General features: G+C 45.4%; 1 protein-coding gene across 1 annotated transcript; it reads left to right on the top strand.

Moving 5' to 3' along the window:
• Positions 1-5,540: 5,540 nt before the first annotated feature.
• Positions 5,541-17,752, top strand: LOC117446293 (uncharacterized). Its single transcript, XM_071204034.1, has 7 exons — positions 5,541-5,646; positions 15,683-15,793; positions 16,379-16,510; positions 16,615-16,742; positions 17,057-17,147; positions 17,375-17,522; positions 17,625-17,752. Exons 2-7 carry the CDS (start codon positions 15,740-15,742, stop codon positions 17,750-17,752), a joined length of 681 nt encoding a protein of 226 aa, XP_071060135.1. The 5' UTR covers positions 5,541-5,646; positions 15,683-15,739.
• Positions 17,753-19,535: the final 1,783 nt, after the last annotated feature.

Raw genomic sequence — 19,535 nt, forward strand, 5'->3', positions numbered from 1 at the left:
AAAAATTCCAACTGGAAGAGTAAACAAAAAGACTAGCAATACTAGTCAGCCGGAACTGGAGTTTACCACTGTGAGTATACGAAGAACTGGCGAAGTCTGATGATCGAACCGGAGTTTTAAGCAGCAGCAGGTGAGTAGTGGTAATCAGTGATGATGAGAAACAGGAGCGGAGGTGAGTTGGCGGAAAACGGAAAGTAGGTCAACCACGCCCAGCCAGGAAGACAGACAAACAGATAGACAAACAAACAGAAAAAAGGAGAAGGAGATACTGCAATTCCTCACAGTACCCCCCCCCCCCCCAATGGGAGCCACCTGGCGACCACCAGGCTTGTTTGGATGAGCCCTGTGAAAGGCCCTCACCATGATTGGGTCGAGGAACGAGGAACCCAGCATCGCTCCTCGAGGCCATAACCCTCCCAGTCCACCAGATACTGGAAACCCCTGCCCCGACGCCTGACGTCCAAAAGACGGTGCACCGTATAAGCAGGGTGATTGTCGATGATACGGGCGGGAGGAGGGGGTAAGGCCGGAGGGCTCAATTCACTGGTGTGAACCGGCTTAATCTGAGACACGTGGAAAGTGGGGTTAATTCTCAGAGCTCTGGGAAGCTTCAACCGGACTGCGGAAGGGTTAATGATCCTTAGGATGGGAAAAGGACCAATGAAGCGTGGGGAAAGCTTCTTGGACTCAGAGATGAGAGGAATGTTGCGGGAGGACAACCAGACTGACTGGCCTGGGACGTATAGAGGAGCTGCCTTTCTGTGACGGTTGGCTGATCGCTGGTTCCGTGCCGAAGTCTGGAGAAGGGCAGATCGTGTATCTCTCCAGATTTTCTGACAGCGACGCACATGCTGCTGGACTGAGGGAACTGCCAAGTCCCATCTCAAGTTTCCTCTGGAGTCCCCTCTCCAGTTTCCTCTGGAGTCCCCTCTCCAGTTTCCTCTGGAGTCCCCTCTGGAGTCCCCTCTGGAGTCCCCTCTGGAGTTCCCTCTGGAGTTCCCTCTCCAGTTCCCTCTGGAGTCCCCTCTCGAGTCCCTCCTCTAGTCACTTCTCGAGTCCCCCCTCGAGTCCCCTCTCCAGTTCCCTCTCGAGTTCCCTCCTCTAGTCCCTCCTCTAGTCCCTCCTTTAGTCCCTGCTCTAGTCCCTCCTTTAGTCCCTCCTCTCGTCCCTCTTCTCGTCCCTCTTCTTGTCCCTCCTCTAGTTCCCCTCGCGAGTCCCCTCTCGAGTTCCCTTCTCTAGTCCCTCCTCTAGTCCCTCCTCTAGTCCCTCCTCTAGTCCCTCCTCTAGTCCCCTCTCTAGTTCCCCTCTCGAGTCTCCTCTCGAGTCCCCTCTCGAGTTCCCCCTTGGTTCCCCTCTCGAGTCTCCTCTCGAGTCTCCTCTCGAGTCCCTTCTCGAGTCCCCTCTCGAGTTCCCCCTTGGTTCCCCTCTCGAGTCTCCTCTCGAGTCTCCTCTCGGGTCCCTACTCCGGGTCCTGTCCCGTTGGGGGCTCCGTCGACTACTCCTCTGCCGGAGGTCCTGCCAATCGTATGTCTGTCCCGTTGGAGGCCCCGCCGACTACTCTCCTGCCGGGGGTCCTGCCAACCCTTTGTCCCGTCCCGTTGGAGGTCCCGCCGTCTACTCTCCTGCCGGGGGTCCTGCCAGCTCCATGTCCTGTCCCGTTGGAGGTCCCGCCGTCTAATCTCCTGCCGGGGGGCCTGCCATTTCCTTCTCCTTTCTCGTTGGAGGTCCCGCCGTCCGCTCCCCTGCCGGGGGTCCTGCCAACCCTAGGTCCGGTCTCGTTGGAGGTCCCGCCGTCTGCTCCCCTGCCGGGGGTCCTGCCAGCCCTGTGTCCTGTGCCGTTGGAGGTCCCGCAGAATACTCTTCTACCGGGGGTCCTGCCAACCCTATATCCCGTGCCGTTGGAGGTTCTACCGGGGGCCCTGCCAGCCCCATGTCCATCACCTGTCTTGCCGGGGTTCCTGCCAACTCCTGGTCCACTTCTGTGGGGGATCCTGCCGAAACCTGTCCGACCGGCTCCGGTTTCTGTCCGGCCGACACCGGGTCCTGCCCGGTCTCCGGAGCTGTCCCATCAGCACTTTCCTGCCCGGCCTCCGGATCCGGTCCGGTCGACACCGGTTCCTGCCCGGCCTCCGGAGCTGTCCGGTCTTCGCCCTCGAGCCCGGCCCTCTGAGAGCCGGAGTCTTCACCCTCAATCCCGGCCCCCTGAGAGCCACGGCCTTCACCCTCGATCCCGGGCCCCTGAGAGTCACGGCCTTCGCCCTCGAGCCCGGCCCCCTGACTTTCCCGGCCGCGGTGGCCTTCGCCCCTCCATAACCCCCACCTTGGACTCTGTCTTGCCCCCGGGCCGTCCGCCCGAGTCCCCCTTCTCGGATTCTACCTTGCCCCCGGACCCGTCCTCCTGACCCCCTCCACCCACCCTAGTGGCCTAGTTTTCCTCCTGTCGTTAGTTTCCCTGGTGTGTCTAATTTCCTGATTGTTTTCACCTGTCACTCCTTGTGTGTCTCCTGTGCTCATCAGTGTCAGCCCCACCCCTGATTGTTCCCACCTGTGTCTAGTTACCCTGTGTTTAAATTCCCCTGTCTCCCAGTGTTCAATGTCGGTTCGTCTTGTGTCATGACTAGTTCGTCGGTGAGTGTTCTGTTTTGTCTTTGTTTATATCCCTAGCCCTAGCCTTGAAATAAAGGAGTTTTTTCAGTTTATATCTGCATTTGGGTCCTGCTTCCAACATACACCGTAACATTACGAACCGACCAAAGATGGACCCAGCGGATTCAGCTTTTTTGATGCCACAGGCGGCTGCTAAGAGAAGGACGCGCAAAGCCAAGCTAGCAGCCATGCCTCCATGCTCCAGTACCGGCCCACGCAGCTGTGCGTCCATACTGGATTACCTGGCTTACACAGCCAGGGTCCAGGCTTCCGCTCTGGACCTTACAGCCAGGTTTCCGGCTCCAGCTGCCACAGTTCCATCTCAAGTTTCCTCTCGAGTCCCCTCTCCAGTTTCCTCTGGAGTCCCCTCTGGAGTCCCCTCTCGAGTCCCCTCTCGAGTCCCCTCTCGAGTCCCCTCTCGAGTCCCCTCTCCAGTCCCCTCTCGAGGTCCCTCCTCTCGTCCCTCCTCTCGTCCCTCCTCTCGTCCCTCCTCTCGTCCCTCCTCTCGTCCCTCCTCTTGGTCCCCTCGCGAGTCCCCTCTCGAGTCCCCTCTCGAGTTCCCTTCTCTAGTCCCATCTCTAGTCCCTCCTCTAGTCACTTCTCGAGTCCCCCCTCGAGTCCCCTCTCCAGTTCCCTCTCGAGTTCCCTCCTCTAGTCCCTCCTCTAGTCCCTCCTTTAGTCCCTGCTCTAGTCCCTCCTTTAGTTCCTCCTCTCGTCCCTCCTCTCGTCCCTCTTCTCGTGCCTCCTCTAGTTCCCCTCGCGAGTCCCCTCTCGAGTTCCCTTCTCTCGTCCCTCCTCTAGTCCCTCCTCTAGTCCCTCCTCTACACTCTAAAAAACAGTGGGTTATTTCATCTACCCAACCACGGGGTTATGAAATGTTTAACCCATTCTGGGTTATTAATATGGTATTGGGTTATTTTTGTGTAACCCAAGTTCTGGGTCAAAATATTTTTGTCTACCCAACCATTTGGTTATGAAATGTTTAACCCATTCTGGGTTATTAATATGGTATTGGGTTATTTTTGTGCAACCCAAGTGCTGGGTCACAATATGTTTGTCTACCCAACCATTTGGTTATGAAATGTTTAACTCATTCTGGGTTATGTATATGGTATTGGGTATTGGTTTGCATGAATAGCAACAATTTCACATGTATTAGATTCATTCATGTTGAGATAAACTGAGACAAAGGGGACTTCCAGACTGCCATTGTTTGATTTTGACCGCGATCTGGCGGGAAAGGTTTTCCCCTGCATCCTGTGTGCGATATTTGGGCATAACCGTAAACTTAACCATCATCATCGCGAGAGAAGATCATTGAGACAAGAAAGACCGTTGGGGAAAGTTGGAGGAGGTAAGCAGAAAACATTGTCATCTAACTGTGAATCTGTTAATAAATGTCATCAACTGCTAGTCCATGAGCGATATTGTGGTAACGTTGATAGTTAATTTGTTATTTAGTGTTCTTTTTTATCTCACTTAAAAAGCCGAATGAACCGACGAACATGCTAAAGCTAACGTAGTTAACTAGCTAGTCTGTGTAACTGCCAGTTAGAGAGATGGTTCAAATGTAGGATATCAGGATTGAAAACTAAATGACGGTAGCATTACCATGGGAAAGTTAAACGGAAAGTGTGCTACCCCAGGCGCTTATATGTCAGTAATATCAGCCCCTTTTACAAAAGGAATGTTGCGCCGTTATTCGGCTGCGTCACGTAAATTAGCTGCCAAGCTAGCTGCCATGCGGAGCTGACTGCCACTGTGGTTTTCGCTCTGCAGTTAATGTTACGTGACGGATGCCGCTCTGCTCTGTAGCCCCCTCCACGAGTAAGGTTTCCACGTCAGGTATTATGTATGCTAGCAGCAACACACAGAGTTAACACAATTATACAAACATGGGTTAATTATTGGAGGTAACGGAGTTATTTATTTTGTTAAAGTTTCAGCTACAATAAAACAACCATGGTGCTGTTTCTTTTGATGTGAAATATTATTTATATATTTTAAATAAAAAGAAATGTTAATTCTGTTTACAGTTCTGTCATCACATTATGTAATGTCATTTGTTAATTCAGTTTTAAAGCTTAGCACTTAAGGCAGGATCCATGTCTTTTAAATTGAAGAACTCTGTTGAATTGGTTTGGATATGACTAAGTAATTCGTCAACTTCTGTCTGATAAGGGGACTGATAAGGTTTGGTGTAAAAAAAAAAGGCAGGTTCTCTGTAACTTAACTTTCACTTTCATTGGTCTCTCTCAATTTTTCACAGCAATTTGTGACTGCAAAAGTTCCTGTGGCTGCTGTCCGTAGTTGGTTAACTAATCTTGCTCTATTGTGGGTTGACCTGTTTATAGCAGTCACAAAAGTGTATCACTCTATATAAAAATAAAGGCTTTGATATAACCATAAGTCTGCAGATAAAATACAATGCTAATAACCATAGTAAGTGGGGCTCATGTGTGCTAAATACAACAGGTAATACAAATAAATGAATAGGAGAAGCAGACATTTGTCAGTTTTAGTAGCCTCATCAGCAGTGAGGTTGAAGTCAAGCAAATGTACATTTTATGTTTTGTTTTAATTAAGCTCTTTATGTGTTTTTTGTCTCAGATCAATGGACGATTTTGTGTGTGACACATTGACACAGTGGCAGTTGACAGACCTTATTGATAGATTTAAAGGTAAGAACATGTTTTTGTTTACGTTCACAGCAAGCAGATCGTCTGTATAGCTAGGTAAAGGAATTATTTGAAATGGCATTGACTGCATTGTATTTTATGTTACTGAAAATGCATTTTTATTCCAATAGCTTTCATGTAATTAGCCTCTTATTTTTTGCTGTTCTCCATGGTTTAAATATGTCCTTGTATTTTGTTTTTTTGTCTTTCAGACGAGGGAATTGACGAGGAGAGTTTTCTTCTTTTAGACGAGGGGACCATCAGCCAATTGATTCCAAAAGCTGGCCCCAGGCTTAAGTTCCTCAAAAAATGTAGAGGACTTGTAAGTATAGTTAGATCACTGCAGATGTGAGAGGCTACACCCCTCCCCCACACACGCATATTAATTCTGAGGATTTGTTCAAATTTGTGAGCAGATGGCATATATTTGCTTTAAATGCAAAAGGCAAATTCCAGGGGATGCCAAGACTCTCTTTCAACATTTACGTGCAGTACATCATGTAAACCATTCATCAACATATTTCCAATGTAGTGAAACTGGTTGTGGTAGAACATTTTCTTTTATAAGGTCTTATAGAAGACACCTATTAAAGGAGCATGAAAACCAAAGTGATACTCCCGATGATCCCCTTGAAGGTCCAGCCCAGCCTGTTGACATACAGCTTGCTGAAAATGAGCCTGTACAGGGAGTTGAGGATGAATGGGATGAACTAGGGCAAGATGACATGACCAACCGGGTAGCCCTTTTTTTAGCTCATCTGAGGTCTAAACCTTCTTTGACATTCTCTAACTTAAACTTTATGGTTCAACACACCTCTAGTTTAATTGGTGATATTGTGGGCAAACTAGAATCAAAGACTATGTCTTTATTTCGTCATTTTGGTCTTGATCAAAGCCCAGAGGTAGAAGAGCTTGGGCTGGAGTTCTTGGAATTAGCCGAGCCTTTCAAAGGACTTGATACAGATTATAAACAGATGCAGTATTTTGCTAAATCAGGAAACTTCATTCAGCCAGTTGAGGAGATTTTCACTGGGGGGGCATGCTTTGTTCAGCAAAGAGCCTCTGCCACTGGCACTGTGCGACAAGTCTCAGTTCGTGATTCATATCAGCGTATTCCGCTGCAGCGCCTTCTAACCAAGCTACTTGAAATTCCTGGGGTTTTACAGGCCATGCAAGAATGGCAGCAGAGAGAGAGTGATGCTCTTCAAGATTTATTTGATGGGCAGTTTTGTAAAACACATCCACTGTTATTAAAAGAGGTTTCGATCCCACTTATGATTTACCAAGATGATTGTGAGACAGTCAATCCGCTTGGGTCTAAGACTGGGGTTCACAAGTTAGGATTTATATATTTCACCCTAAAGAGCTTGCCACCAGACCTGCTATCAAGTTTGCAGTCACACTTCCTTTTAGCAGTGTACAAATCCGATGACGCTAAGACCTATGGCCTTGATGCAGTGCTGCGCCCTATTGTGGAAGAGATCAGGTGTCTTGAGAGGGATGGCATCACTGTTGATACCCCCAACTTTCAAGGTGTTGTAAGGTTTACAGTGGTCCAGGTAGTGGGAGACAATTTGGGCGTGAATGCCATGCTTGGCTATATTGAAAGCTTCTCTGGAAATTATATGTGTCGGTTTTGCAGAATACATAAGGATGCCCGGAGGTCTCAGACGCTGGCAGATCCTGCACTATTGCGTGATGTCAATAGTCATGAGGCAGATTTGCGTACAGCCGACCGCTCCCAGACAGGCCTGAATAGAGACAGTGTCTTGAATGACTTGTCTTTCTATCATGTAACCGACAACATAGCACCTGACATCATGCATGATATACTGGAAGGCGTAGGGCCATATGAAGTCAAGCTTGTGTTAACTTCGCTGATTGAGCAGAAACATCTAACACTTGACAAACTAAACTACAGAATCACAAGCTTTGACTACGGCTTTTGTGATAAGGGTAACAAACCTTCTTAGTCTAGTGGGTAGAAGGGGGTATCATGCACCCCCCTGAAATATACTTTTAATCAGATTTTCTAGATTGAAAAAATGGTGTAGAAAACGATTAGCTATGTTAAAAAGTTGAAAAATTGTCCCACGTATATTTTTTTCCCAAATTAGTGTTTATTTACCCTAAAAATCGAGTTTCACTCTTTTTACACCTTTCACTATATCTCAGCCATTATTGCAGATAACTGAACAAATAAGGTATCCAGATCCATGTTTTGAGGGTCAAGGAACACAATAAAACTATTCTTAAAGTGATCACATGTGTCTGTGGTATGCTATTATGCTAATTAGTGCCGCCATTACAATAAAATAGCATTTTAGTCTTGTACCAAGAACGATGTATTTTGCACCGACAGAGAAATATTCTTATAATCAGTGTTTCCTAAGTGTAAAAAGTATGTAGAAAATGATGAGCTATGTTAAAATGTTGTCTGGATGTCCCACATGTATTTTTTATGCAAATTAGTTGCCAACAACGGAATGTTCACACTTTTCACTCTATCTCAGCCATTATTGCAGATACATGAACAAATAATGTGTCTAGACCCATGTTTTGATGGTCAAAGATCACAATAAAACTATTCCCGAAGTGATCAGATGTATCTGTGGAATACTATGCAAATTTAGAGACGCCAATATTGCAGTACAGTAAGTGAACACATAGGGTGTCCAGACAGATGCTGTGTATTTAACCAATATTTATTTGTTTTGTACTAGCCTACAGCAAGGGTCAAACATCATAATATAAGTATTGATGTGACTACTCTTTCCCATTCCAGATAAGCAGTCAAGGTTTGGCTCTCCACTATCTGATTAATACTCAATTTGAATCATCGTTTTCAATGCTATCATCAGAGTCAAATTCCTCTTCCTCTTCGTCTTCCTGTTCACGCTCTGTCGTGTCCAGGAGATCAACCAGGGAGGTTGACAGGACCACACCGGTCTCAACACTCCATCAGTCCTCATCCATCCCTGCTCCTCATCATAGGGGTTTGGTTTTTCTAAAATTGATTCATCAGCTCGCTTGTACAGAGCGACGCGATGGTTCACACGTTGGACGTGCGGCTTCAGAGCATCATAGCATGGAGGAAGGCGAGCCAGGTCAACCTTAGACTTGGCAGTGAGTTTATCGTCCTGCCCCACCATTTTGCGCAGCAACTTGGCACGGACTACGTCCACTGAAGACTCACGACTCTCTCCATATATCAGACAGGTGAATTGCTCCAACTGCTTCATCACCTCAGGCTTGACATTCCAGTTGTCACCGAGTTGACTGAACGCCCTGTGAAACTTCGGGTTCTTCTCCAGCGTTTTCAAGGGCCCCACCTTCCCCTTCCCTTTGAAGGCACCGGTGCAGTCTTCTCCGCTGAACACATGGAATCCAAGAAGTGTGGCACAGTAGTCTTCTCCCAGGGATTCTGCGAGCTCAGAGAGGTTGAGAAGTTGTCTATGTTTCCCTGACCCCGTATCCAGGTATATAGTCAGCCTGATGGCATGAGCGTGGTAAAGAAAAATCACAAAGATATCTGTGTCAGGTGTTCAGACTACAGCATTCTTGTACCCAAGGGCAGCAGTATGATGAAGGTAGAGTACCACCCTTGTATCAGTCTCTTCCTGGTTGCTGTAGATAGTGGGGAGCTCACGTACCTCAACCTGATACAGAATGGGACATTGCACTTTGATCAACAATGACAGAGACTAGACACAAATCACAGATAATCACTTAGAGTATAATTAAACCATCAATCACTTTTAATATGGGCTTTCAATTTACCTTGCCATTTGAGGAGAGAAGTTGATGGGCTCTCCCTTCCACGACCAGCCCTGTCATTTCTGTTCTCTCCAGCCTTGAAGCTGCCTGTTGATCACTCCATACACGCAGCAGGAGCTGGCAGAGTTGCTTTTTGTTGTCATCATTTGTGAGAAACATCTTGAAGTCATATGGCTTCCTGGTTGCTGGTCCAGCCTAAATGATCTTCTCTGAACTGCCACGTCTCAAGCTCTCCTGTGCTTTGATAGATCCTGGATGGCAACTGTCAGTCGAGAACAAAAAGTGCTTTTTGGCCACCATCTGATCAAGCACTTGTAGGCATATCTCCCCACAGGTTGGAGGAAGGTTGGTGAGGACATGGAGCAGAGCCATGCCATCCTGAATGAACAGGGCATCCTTAGGGTATGGCAGATCCTTTGGGGTGGTGTCCGCCAGAATGTAAAGAAAGGGTCCAATCATAACCACATGACGGACAAATGTATTTGGCCAACACCAGATGATGGGTAGGGCTTTCATACACCAAGATCAAATGTATTCAGGACCCACCTCTGACCCACCTCATCAGTGGCTAGCTCAGAACGCTTCAGTAGCTCACGAACAACTGTATTGTCAGTGATTGGTTGATGGATGGGCGTGCCGTGAAGTAGTCCACTGTTGATTTTCTGAGTGGAGGAGTACCAGTTGCAGAGGTGAAGCCCCCTAGTCCAGGCACAGGCTGCTGTCCATTGCTTCCTATGTGCCTGATAAAGAGCCAGATGTAGTACACTTGCATCTCAGTTGCATAGACTGTGTCATTCTCTGCTGGCGGTGTGAATGATGAGCCGTCATTAAACTTTGGGTCGGCTTACACTCTCGGAACCACAGACAAGTACAACAACGTTGCTCTCCTACTCCGCCAGAATATTCTGCAGGCTTTCAGAGGGTCCAAAGACCTACAGTGGCCGCCAACAGCTGACGACATGGAGCTCACTCCTGAAAACCTCCTACCCACAGACCTCGTCCGGTTTCTCAGCATGGTTATGGCTGGCAAGGAAGACATGGAGACGAATGAAAAGATGAAGCGCCTGGTATTCTCCATTGGGCAAGAACTGTGCCGTGCAGTGTCAGAGGGAGAATGGAAGTTACCAAAACACATTCTACTCTGTGACTGTCAGGCACTTGTTCAGAAGCAAGTAGCTCACCACAATATTACACAGGCTTGGCCACTCTGAGAGCTACGGATTTGGTTTGGAGTTGGAAACTGCCCTGGCAAAGGTCCTGGACAAAGTCTCATCCTATCGGACACTCGCAATTGTGATAGGAGATTGAAACATGGTATTCCACTGTGAGTGGGACAATTTGAATAAAACCACGCCCAGTGTGCACGGCAGCAACATTGTCAACAGTGCTGGGGCAATCATGGTCCAGGTGGTCAAGCCTGGGTTTGAGAGCAACAAGGTCCGAATGCTACCCGTCATCGACAAGTCGCAACAGAGTAGCCTGAAAGTCAACACACCAGAAACACTCCCACCCTTGCATTTCACTCGCGCCGACCCAAAGTTTAATGACGGCTCATCATTCACACCGCCAGCAGAGAATGACACAGTCTATGCAACTGAGATGCAAGTGTGCTACATCTGGCTCTTTATCAGGCACATAGGAAGCAATGGACAGCAGCCTGTGCCTGGACTAGGGGGCTTCACCTCTGCAACTGGTACTCCTCCACTCAGAAAATCAACAGTGGACTACTTCACGGCACGCCCATCCATCAACCAATCACTGACAATACAGTTGTTCGTGAGCTACTGAAGCGTTCTGAGCTAGCCACTGATGAGGTGGGTCAGAGGTGGGTCCTGAATACATTTGATCTTGGTGTCTGTATGAAAGCCCTACCCATGATCTGGTGTTGGCCAAATACATTTGTCCGTCATGTGGTTATGATTGGACCCTTTCTTTACATTCTGGCGGACACCACCCCAAAGGATCTGCCGTACCCTAAGGATGCCCTGTTCATCCAGGATGGCATGGCTCTACTCCATGTCCTCACCAACCTTCCTCCAACCTGTGGGGAGATATGCCTACAAGTGCTTGATCAGATGGTGGCCAAAAAGCACTTTTTGTTCTCGACTGACAGTTGCCATCCAGGATCTATCAAAGCACAGGAGAGCTTGAGACGTGGCAGTTCAGAGAAGATCATTTTGGCTGGACCAGCAACCAGGAAGCCATATGACTTCAAGATGTTTCTCACAGATGATGACAACAAAAAGCAACTCTGCCAGCTCCTGCTGCGTGTATGGAGTGATCAACAGGCAGCTTCAAGGCTTGAGAGAACAGAAATGACAGGGCTGGTCGTGGAAGGGAGAGCCCATCAACTTCTCTCCTCAAATGGCAAGGTAAATTGAAAGCCCATATTAAAAGTGATTGATGGTTTAATTATACTCTAAGTGATTATCTGTGATTTGTGTCTAGTCTCTGTCATTGTTGATCAAAGTGCAATGTCCCATTGTGTATCAGGTTGAGGTACGTGAGCTCCCCACTATCTACAGCTACCAGGAAGAGACTGATACAAGGGTGGTACTCTACCTTCATCATGCTGCTGCCCTTGGGTACAAGAATGCTGTAGTCTGAACACCTGACACAGATATCTTTGTGATTCTTCTTTACCACGCTCATGCCATCAGGCTGACTATATACCTGGATACGGGGTCAGGGAAACATAGACAGCTTCTCAACCTCTCTGAGCTCGCAGAATCCCTGGGAGAAGACTACTGTGCCACACTTCTTGGATTCCATGTGTTCAGCAGAGAAGACTGCACCGGTGCCTTCAAAGGGAAGGGGAAGGTGGGGCCCTTGAAAACGCTGGAGAAGAACCCGAAGTTTCACAGGGCGTTCAGTCAACTCGGTGACAACTGGAATGTCAAGCCTGAGGTGATGAAGCAGTTGGAGCAATTCACCTGTCTGATATATGGAGAGTCGTGAGTCTTCAGTGGACGTAGTCCGTGCCAAGTTGCTGCGCAAAATGGTGGGGCAGGCCGATAAACTGCTATGATGCTCTGAAGCCGCACGTCCAACGTGTGAACCATCGCGTCGCTCTATACAAGCGAGCTGATGAATCAATTTTAGAAAAACCAAACCCCTATGATGAGGAGCAGGGATGGTTGAGGACTGATGGAGTGTTGAGACCGGTGTGGTCCTGTCAACCTCCCTGGTTGATCTCCTGGACACGACAGAGCGTGAACAGGAAGACGAAGAGGAAGAGGAATTTGACTCTGATGATAGCATTGAAAACGATGATTCAAATTGAGTATTAATCAGATAGTGGAGAGCCAAACCTTGACTGCTTATCTGGAATGGGAAAGAGTAGTCACATCAATACTTATATTATGATGTTTGACCCTTGCTGTAGGCTAGTACAAAACAAATAAATATTAGTTAAATACACAACATCTGTCTGGACACCCTATGTGTTCACTTACTGTACTGCAATATTGGCGTCTCTAAATTTGCATAGCATGCCAAAGATACATCTGATCACTTTGGGAATAGTTTTATTGTGATCTTTGACCATCAAAACATGGGTCTAGACACATTATTTGTTCATGTATCTGCAATAATGGCTGAGATAGAGTGAAAAGTGTGAACATTCCGTTGTTGGCAATTGTGACACTAATTTGCATAAAAAATACATGTGGGACATCCAGACAACATTTTAACATAGCTCATCATTTTCTACATACTTTTTACACTTAGGAAACACTGATTATAAGAATATTTCTCTGTCGGTGCAAAATACATCGTTCTTGGTACAAGACTAAAATGCTATTTTATTGTAATGGCGGCACTAATTAGCATAATAGCATACCACAGACACATGTGATCACTTTAAGAATAGTTTTATTGTGTTCCTTGACCCTCAAAACATGGATATGGATACCTTATTTGTTCAGTTATCTGCAATAATGGCTGAGATATAGTGAAAGGTGTAAAAAGAGTGAAACTCGATTTTTAGGGTAAATAAACACTAATTTGGGAAAAAAATATACGTGGGACAATTATTCAACTTTTTAACAGAGCTAATCGTTTTCTACACCATTTTTTCAATCTAGAAAATCTGATTAAAAGTATATTTCAGGGGGGTGCATGATACCCCCTTCTACCCACCCAACTATCTGTAATTAGTAAGGATTATCTAAAAAAGGTTAAAGGCGCCATGCATCAATCAGCAGCTCAAATGTGGTGCCTACTTAGGTTGCTGCCGACAATGATAGGTGACCTGGTCCCCATGCATTGCAAGGAATGGAAACTTCTCCTACTGTTACTGTTATGTATGGAGTTCATCTTCTCTCCTTCTCTTACTGTTGAAGCAACACTGTACTTAGCTAAAATCCTTGAAGAGCATCACTCTCTCTTCCTGGAGCTCTATCCTCTTCACTATTTGCTGCCAAAACACCACTTCATGCTCCATTACCCAAGAGCCATTCAAAAGCTCGGACCCTTGACTCAGTTTTGGGCTATGAGATTCGAAGCGAAACACAACTTTTTTAAACGGGTTAGCCATGTAACATGCAATTTCCGAAACATTTGCAAAACCATGGCCTCAGATAGCGCAGTGCTATAATTTGCTGTGTGGAACTGTGTTGAGCCACAATACAGAAGTTGGTCCAGGGCACACTACCTTTCTGGCCAACATTGAGGGAGTTAAAGACATCGAAAGTGGTCTAACAGGCATTCCCCTTTTCAGTGAATTGTATGAACCAGCTTCGGTTACCTTTAAGGGAACTGCATATCGAGCAGGCATGACTGTATTCCTGTCTTATGACCCAGATGGGGAGCCCCAATTTGGTCTCATAAAGTCCATTTTAGTACTAGACCAAACATCACACACACCAACAAGATTAGATTAGATAGAGTTTTATTGTCTCCCTTAGGAGTAATTTGTCTTGGGCATCGAGATAATACACATAAAAAACATTCAGGTCAATCAGTCATAGATACAGAACAGAGATCACATATCACATGGCAAAGAAACAACAAGAAACATACAGGTACCGAACTTTCCCTATTGCACATACATAATCAAATTGCACTTTCCCTATTGCATTCATACTGTACATAATCAAATATTGCACTTTTCCCTATTGTATTTATACATAAATCAAATATTGCACTTTCCCCTATTGTATTCATACACAAATCAATATTGCACTTTCCCTATTTCACCTATGCATAGTGTCCGTCAAATTGCACATATCCCTATTGTGTCCATATTTACACACAATGCACTTTCCCTATTTAACCTTCTCGATTGCACAAACTACACTGTAAACATTGCACCTCCCAACAACTCCTAACACAGCATAATCACAGTTATTTCTGACTGTTCAGCAGCTTGATTGACAGCGGAACAAAGGAAAACTTATACCTGTTCAATTTACAGTTTGGTAATCTATACCTTCTGCCCGAGGGCAGCAACTCAAACTCTCTATACAGGATGTGTTTGGGGTCGCATGTGATTTTACGGCCTTGCTTTCTCACCATCTCCTCAAATATCTCCTGAAGAGAGGACGGTGGAAGCATGCCAATTATTTTTCCAGCCCTTTTTATCAAGCTCTGGAGTTGTGATTTAGATTTAACTGACAAGTTACCAAACCATGTTGTGATGCCATAACGAATAATAGACTCAATTGCTGCCCTGTAGAACATTAACATGATGCATTTATCCACTCCATGAACCCTGAGCCGACGCAGGAAATACAGGCGCTGGCTTATCTTTGAGCATACCTGATCCACCTGATGGGCCCAGCCTAACTGAGTATCAAAATAAATCCCCAAATATTTAAAACGTGTAACCTGCTCAACTCCCTCCCTGTTGATAAGGACGGGGCTGTGATCACCTACTGACTTGGGGTCAAAGATCATTTCCTTTGTTTTTTTAACATGTAACACCAGGTTGTGCGCCTCACACCACTTCACAACCTCTTCAATCTCAAGTTTATAAAGAGAAATGTCTGAGTCTCTAGTCAGTAGACTAAGTATGGCTGTGTCATCAGAGAACTTTATAATGTGGTTGTGTGTGTGCTGACTCCTACACTCATTTGTGTAGAGTGTGAAGAGAAGAGGCGAGCTAACGCAGCCTTGCGGTGCCCCTGTGCTTATGACCTGTGTGTCAGAGAGGGTCGAGTTCACTTTCACCTGCTGCTGTCTTTCAGTTAGGAAGGAGTGGTACCATCTGATTAAGTAAGGGTTCACATCCATCTGTTTGAGCTTTTTTAACATAATTTGGGGAAGAATAGCTGAGCTAAACAATAAAACAATAAAACTTGTTGTACAGAAGTGGGAAACACAATGGTTTGATAGGCATTTCTTTGCATACAGTGTGATTCCCACTCAAGTTTTGGCAGCTGTTGATGTGAGAGAGCTGCTTGATCACCATCCCCTACATGCAGTGAAGTCATTCAGCGAGACTGATGACAGTTTATACATTTCACTGCGCTATAGACTTTTTTAGAAAATCAGTTTACTGCCACCAGTACAGTAGTATGACACTTTGTAAATAGCATTTTGACTCGACAAGTCCATTTTTTCCTGCCATATTTGTTTAGTGGTTAGCTATAAATGCTGCTTAAAAGGTGCCTTTGGACTACAGGGATGATCATGCGATGGAGTACTGGGATGTTTCTGTAAATACTGGGATGGATGTGATAAATTGTACAGTAAGTATTTTTTGTTTAATCTGTCTACATATCGTTGCTGTTGGGCAGAAACCTTGTGTCTCCATATTTAAACTATGTTTTTTATATTTCTAAATGTACTAATTCGTCATAGTGTTGTACAAAAGTAGTACAAATAGATCTACAAGCTCCCAACGTCAAGAGCTTGTCGATTGGCTATTTCACAATTTTAAAATGTTAAAAATTATAAACGGAACAATTTTGGACATACACGGTTTCCACCCGACGGCGACGGGTAGTCACTGTCAGTTAAGAAGTTACATGTTTGTTTTATATCTTTTTCAATTTGCCGCAGATCTGCATGGTCCAAACTGGTCGCATTTTTCATTCACTCGGGTGAAGGGTTTCTGAGTGGTTTTGTGTCTCTTAGGGGTCAATATAAACCATACTTTACACAGGTCTCTGAATTTATCAAAACTTTGGCGTGGTGCATATCTTTCACACAATGCATACTGTGTGCAGTCTACTGAGTCTGCTGGTGTGGTACACTGATTTACATTACTGATGCTCATCCGGCAATTCTAGGTGGCTGTCACTGTTTGTTACATTAACCTGGGTTCTGTTTAGATTGAACCTGCTGTGCCACCTACAAGTCCTGATGTCCAACCAACTGCCACAACTCCACCCTCCATGGAGGACCAAACGGCACCTGTCGTACCAGCGATGATACCTCAAACACTACATATAATTCCACAATTTGTAAGCTCCACTTTTTAAGACTTGGGTTTCACTTTTTTCTTTAATCAACACTAAAGAGTAATAAACAATATCTGTGATGTTGTCCCTTCTTGCAATTTTCTCAGATTCTCACAGGCTCAACTGAAGGCAAGCTGATCCTGGGGAGCCTTGATGAGGATGTGATCATCCCTTCGCAAAGAAAGTGCCTTGTCCGTATTTTGGTATCTCACCTCATGGAGAAGTTTGGAGAGAGGTAATTAAAAATAGTGGGGTTTTTTCTTGTTTTTGCTGAATGTTATGTTGGTTTGAAAAAGGTATATGAATCTTCTTTCAGGGGAAAAGATAAGACGGGACACTACTTTCAAGTCTCACATTTACCTAGACCACCAACATAAACATGCACAACACATGTACCAAAACACACGTTCAGTAGTGTTTTTAATTTATTAGGATGCCTATTAGCTGCAGAATATGCTACAGCCATTATACTGGGGTGCAACACATGTTTTAGAAATACTTAAGATCTAATTTGACTCTGCTGGTAATTTAGTTTTTCTGTGTTTGCAGTCCTACCAGTGAGACAAAAAAGGCCTTGGCTGCAGCTTTGATTCATGGGTTTCCCTCCTTGAAGGACGAGTCGGACACAAGCAGTGGCTTCGTAAGTAATTAACATTTTATTGAGGAATTGATGCTAAAACAGTCAGTTGAACACAATATAACTCATCTCCCAGCACCAGAGTACTGGACTTCTGTGCTGTTTGATGCCCGGTGTTGTCAGACAGACATACAGACAAACCCTGTTCTAGATGGCTCAGCCACATGTTGTCGCCACGCTATCAAAATGTGCCTCATCTCTATTCACCAAAGACTTTCATTTCTTGACAGGGATACTGGTTCACCCCAGAACGGAACCACCGCCCAGCCACTGGATTCCTCGAAGAGAGGCTTCGGAACGTCAGAAAGAGGATGAGAAAACCGGCCAGGTCACGGAGCACGCAGCAGACACCACCACAAAGTAGTGAAGCTGGCACTCGTAGGACATTCATACCAGGTAATCGTTGGAACTGAATAATTTGTTTAAGTAATACAGACACATAATTTGAGATTGTTAATATCCTTATGTGTACTTTTATAGAATGTACCATATCGGAAGAAAGAGCCATACAGTGTAAAGAATGGCTGAAACACAATTCGCAGCCCCTCAACCAGGTGGAGCAATACATGCAGGATACAGCAGTGTACAGGTCAGTAGGAATGCACTGAGGACACTAGCTGCATCACTCATTCAATGTCATTTTGCCTATGCATGCACCTCATCATGGTACTGTTGCACCTCAAGTCATTCAAATCTGAACTACAGACTTCTCTAAACAAACTACTACTAGACCTCTCACACCTATGACCTAACCCCTGCTCATTATGATGCTATAGTGGGATGGCTCAGGGGAGGACAGAGTACAGCAACTTGCAATGGGCCTGGTTTTCAAGGGACCAGTGCCATGTACCTGTCAAAAATAAAAGGGCACAACACCAGTGGGAGCTCCATTACTCTCCCCCCCCCCCATAATCGACACAAACATGGGGATGAATGCATTTTACTATTATGCTACCAAAATGTGGAACACCCTACCACCAGCCATCAAGAAAGTGCAACTCCTTACCCTCCAAAACTGCCATACAAGAGCACCTGTCTGCAACTGCCCTCTGGGCTTTTTGTGTTGTCCTTTTAACATTCTTGTACTGCTGTACTTTCTGCAAACTATCAAACAGGGCCAAGTCTTTAAGGGAAAACGGGTGGGACATTCAGGGGATCCGCCAAGAGTTCCCACATCTATTCACTCCAGGCATGGTAAGTTAGGAAGGAGTATATGTTTACATATGATGTGGATGCATTGTTTATAACAATCTTTTATCAGTATGTCAGCTGCCACATTGAATTTTATTTTTTATTTAGATTGCACAGGACTTTCAGATCCTACATAGAGAGGCTGCGCCTAAGCTCTTCGAAACCTGGCTCCCTTTGTTTAAAGACAAGATCCTGCACCTGGCGAGACGGGAAGGGAAACTTATCTCGTCGCTTGATGGATTAACACCCGGTAATACATTGTTATATTGTACAGTAGACTTTATTTTGCTACTAAATGACCAATTCACAGATATGCCATGCCACATACCTATAACATTGTCTTCCTACAGATTGTTTGGGGGAACTTGCTCTGAGCCAGTTACCAAGACTGCTTCCACCAACTGTCTACAGGGTTGGCCGAAAAGTGTTCCGGTACACTATCGAGGAGTCTAAGTTGGCCTTCATCGATCATAAGCCTGTAAGTCCCTCTGCATATCTAAAGGGAAATGTTATTTTTTTAATCACTTGAACCCAGCATCCATATTCTTGGGGGGGTGGCGGGGACATTATCCAAAAATGGCAGCTAGATCGGCTATTTTTGGCGAAGAGATTTGGTGAAGATGGAAAACAGTGGTCTAAAGTACAGAGCCAACCAGGTCCAGTTTAAGTGGTTAAAAATGTGCCTGACTGCCTGTTATTCCTTGGCTCAAGAATAATTCAGAACATTGTTTCTGAATATGCATTTTATCAGCCACTGCCAAATCTTGCTTACTCTTTGCTTTTGCACAATCTTTTACTTTGTTTAATTTATCTTGTCTTTTGTTCTTTATTTCTTTCTCAGGTTGGAACAAACTTGGTGGAGTACCTCCATGAGGCGAAGGTGTCAAGACCTTACCCATATGTCCTGTCCCTGGGAAACGATATTTGGCACACCTCTCAGGCGTTCGTTATTCTTGATGGGGAGGCGTTGGAACAAAACACATTGCTTCAGGCAGTCGATGTCTGTTTCAAGGTATTCTATATCTTTGACATCGACTACACAAAGCAGTGTGAAGCTGTATGGAAATTCTTCCAAAATGCAGTGTACGAAATCAAGGGAGGAGAGGAGTCAAAACCTGCTACGTCCTTGCGTGCAGCAATACTTGCTTGCAAGTAGACTTGTGGTCTTGATCCTTTTCTTTTCTTCTGCTGGTCCTCCTG

This window comes from Pseudochaenichthys georgianus, chromosome 1 (genome assembly GCF_902827115.2).
Source record: "Pseudochaenichthys georgianus chromosome 1, fPseGeo1.2, whole genome shotgun sequence".
Lineage (NCBI taxonomy): Eukaryota > Metazoa > Chordata > Actinopteri > Perciformes > Channichthyidae > Pseudochaenichthys > Pseudochaenichthys georgianus.

What these genes read in the sequence shown, in the direction of transcription:
- LOC117446293 (XM_071204034.1), top strand. Translation starts at nt 15,740, where the DNA reads ATGGAGTACTGGGATGTTTCTGTAAATACTGGGATGGATGTGATAAAT. An exon ending in TGGATGTGATAAATTGTACA is followed by an intron (nt 15,794 to 16,378) that starts GTAAGTATTTTT and finishes GGTTCTGTTTAG; the next exon opens with ATTGAACCTGCTGTGCCACC. An exon ending in CGGACACAAGCAGTGGCTTC is followed by an intron (nt 17,148 to 17,374) that starts GTAAGTAATTAA and finishes ATTTCTTGACAG; the next exon opens with GGATACTGGTTCACCCCAGA.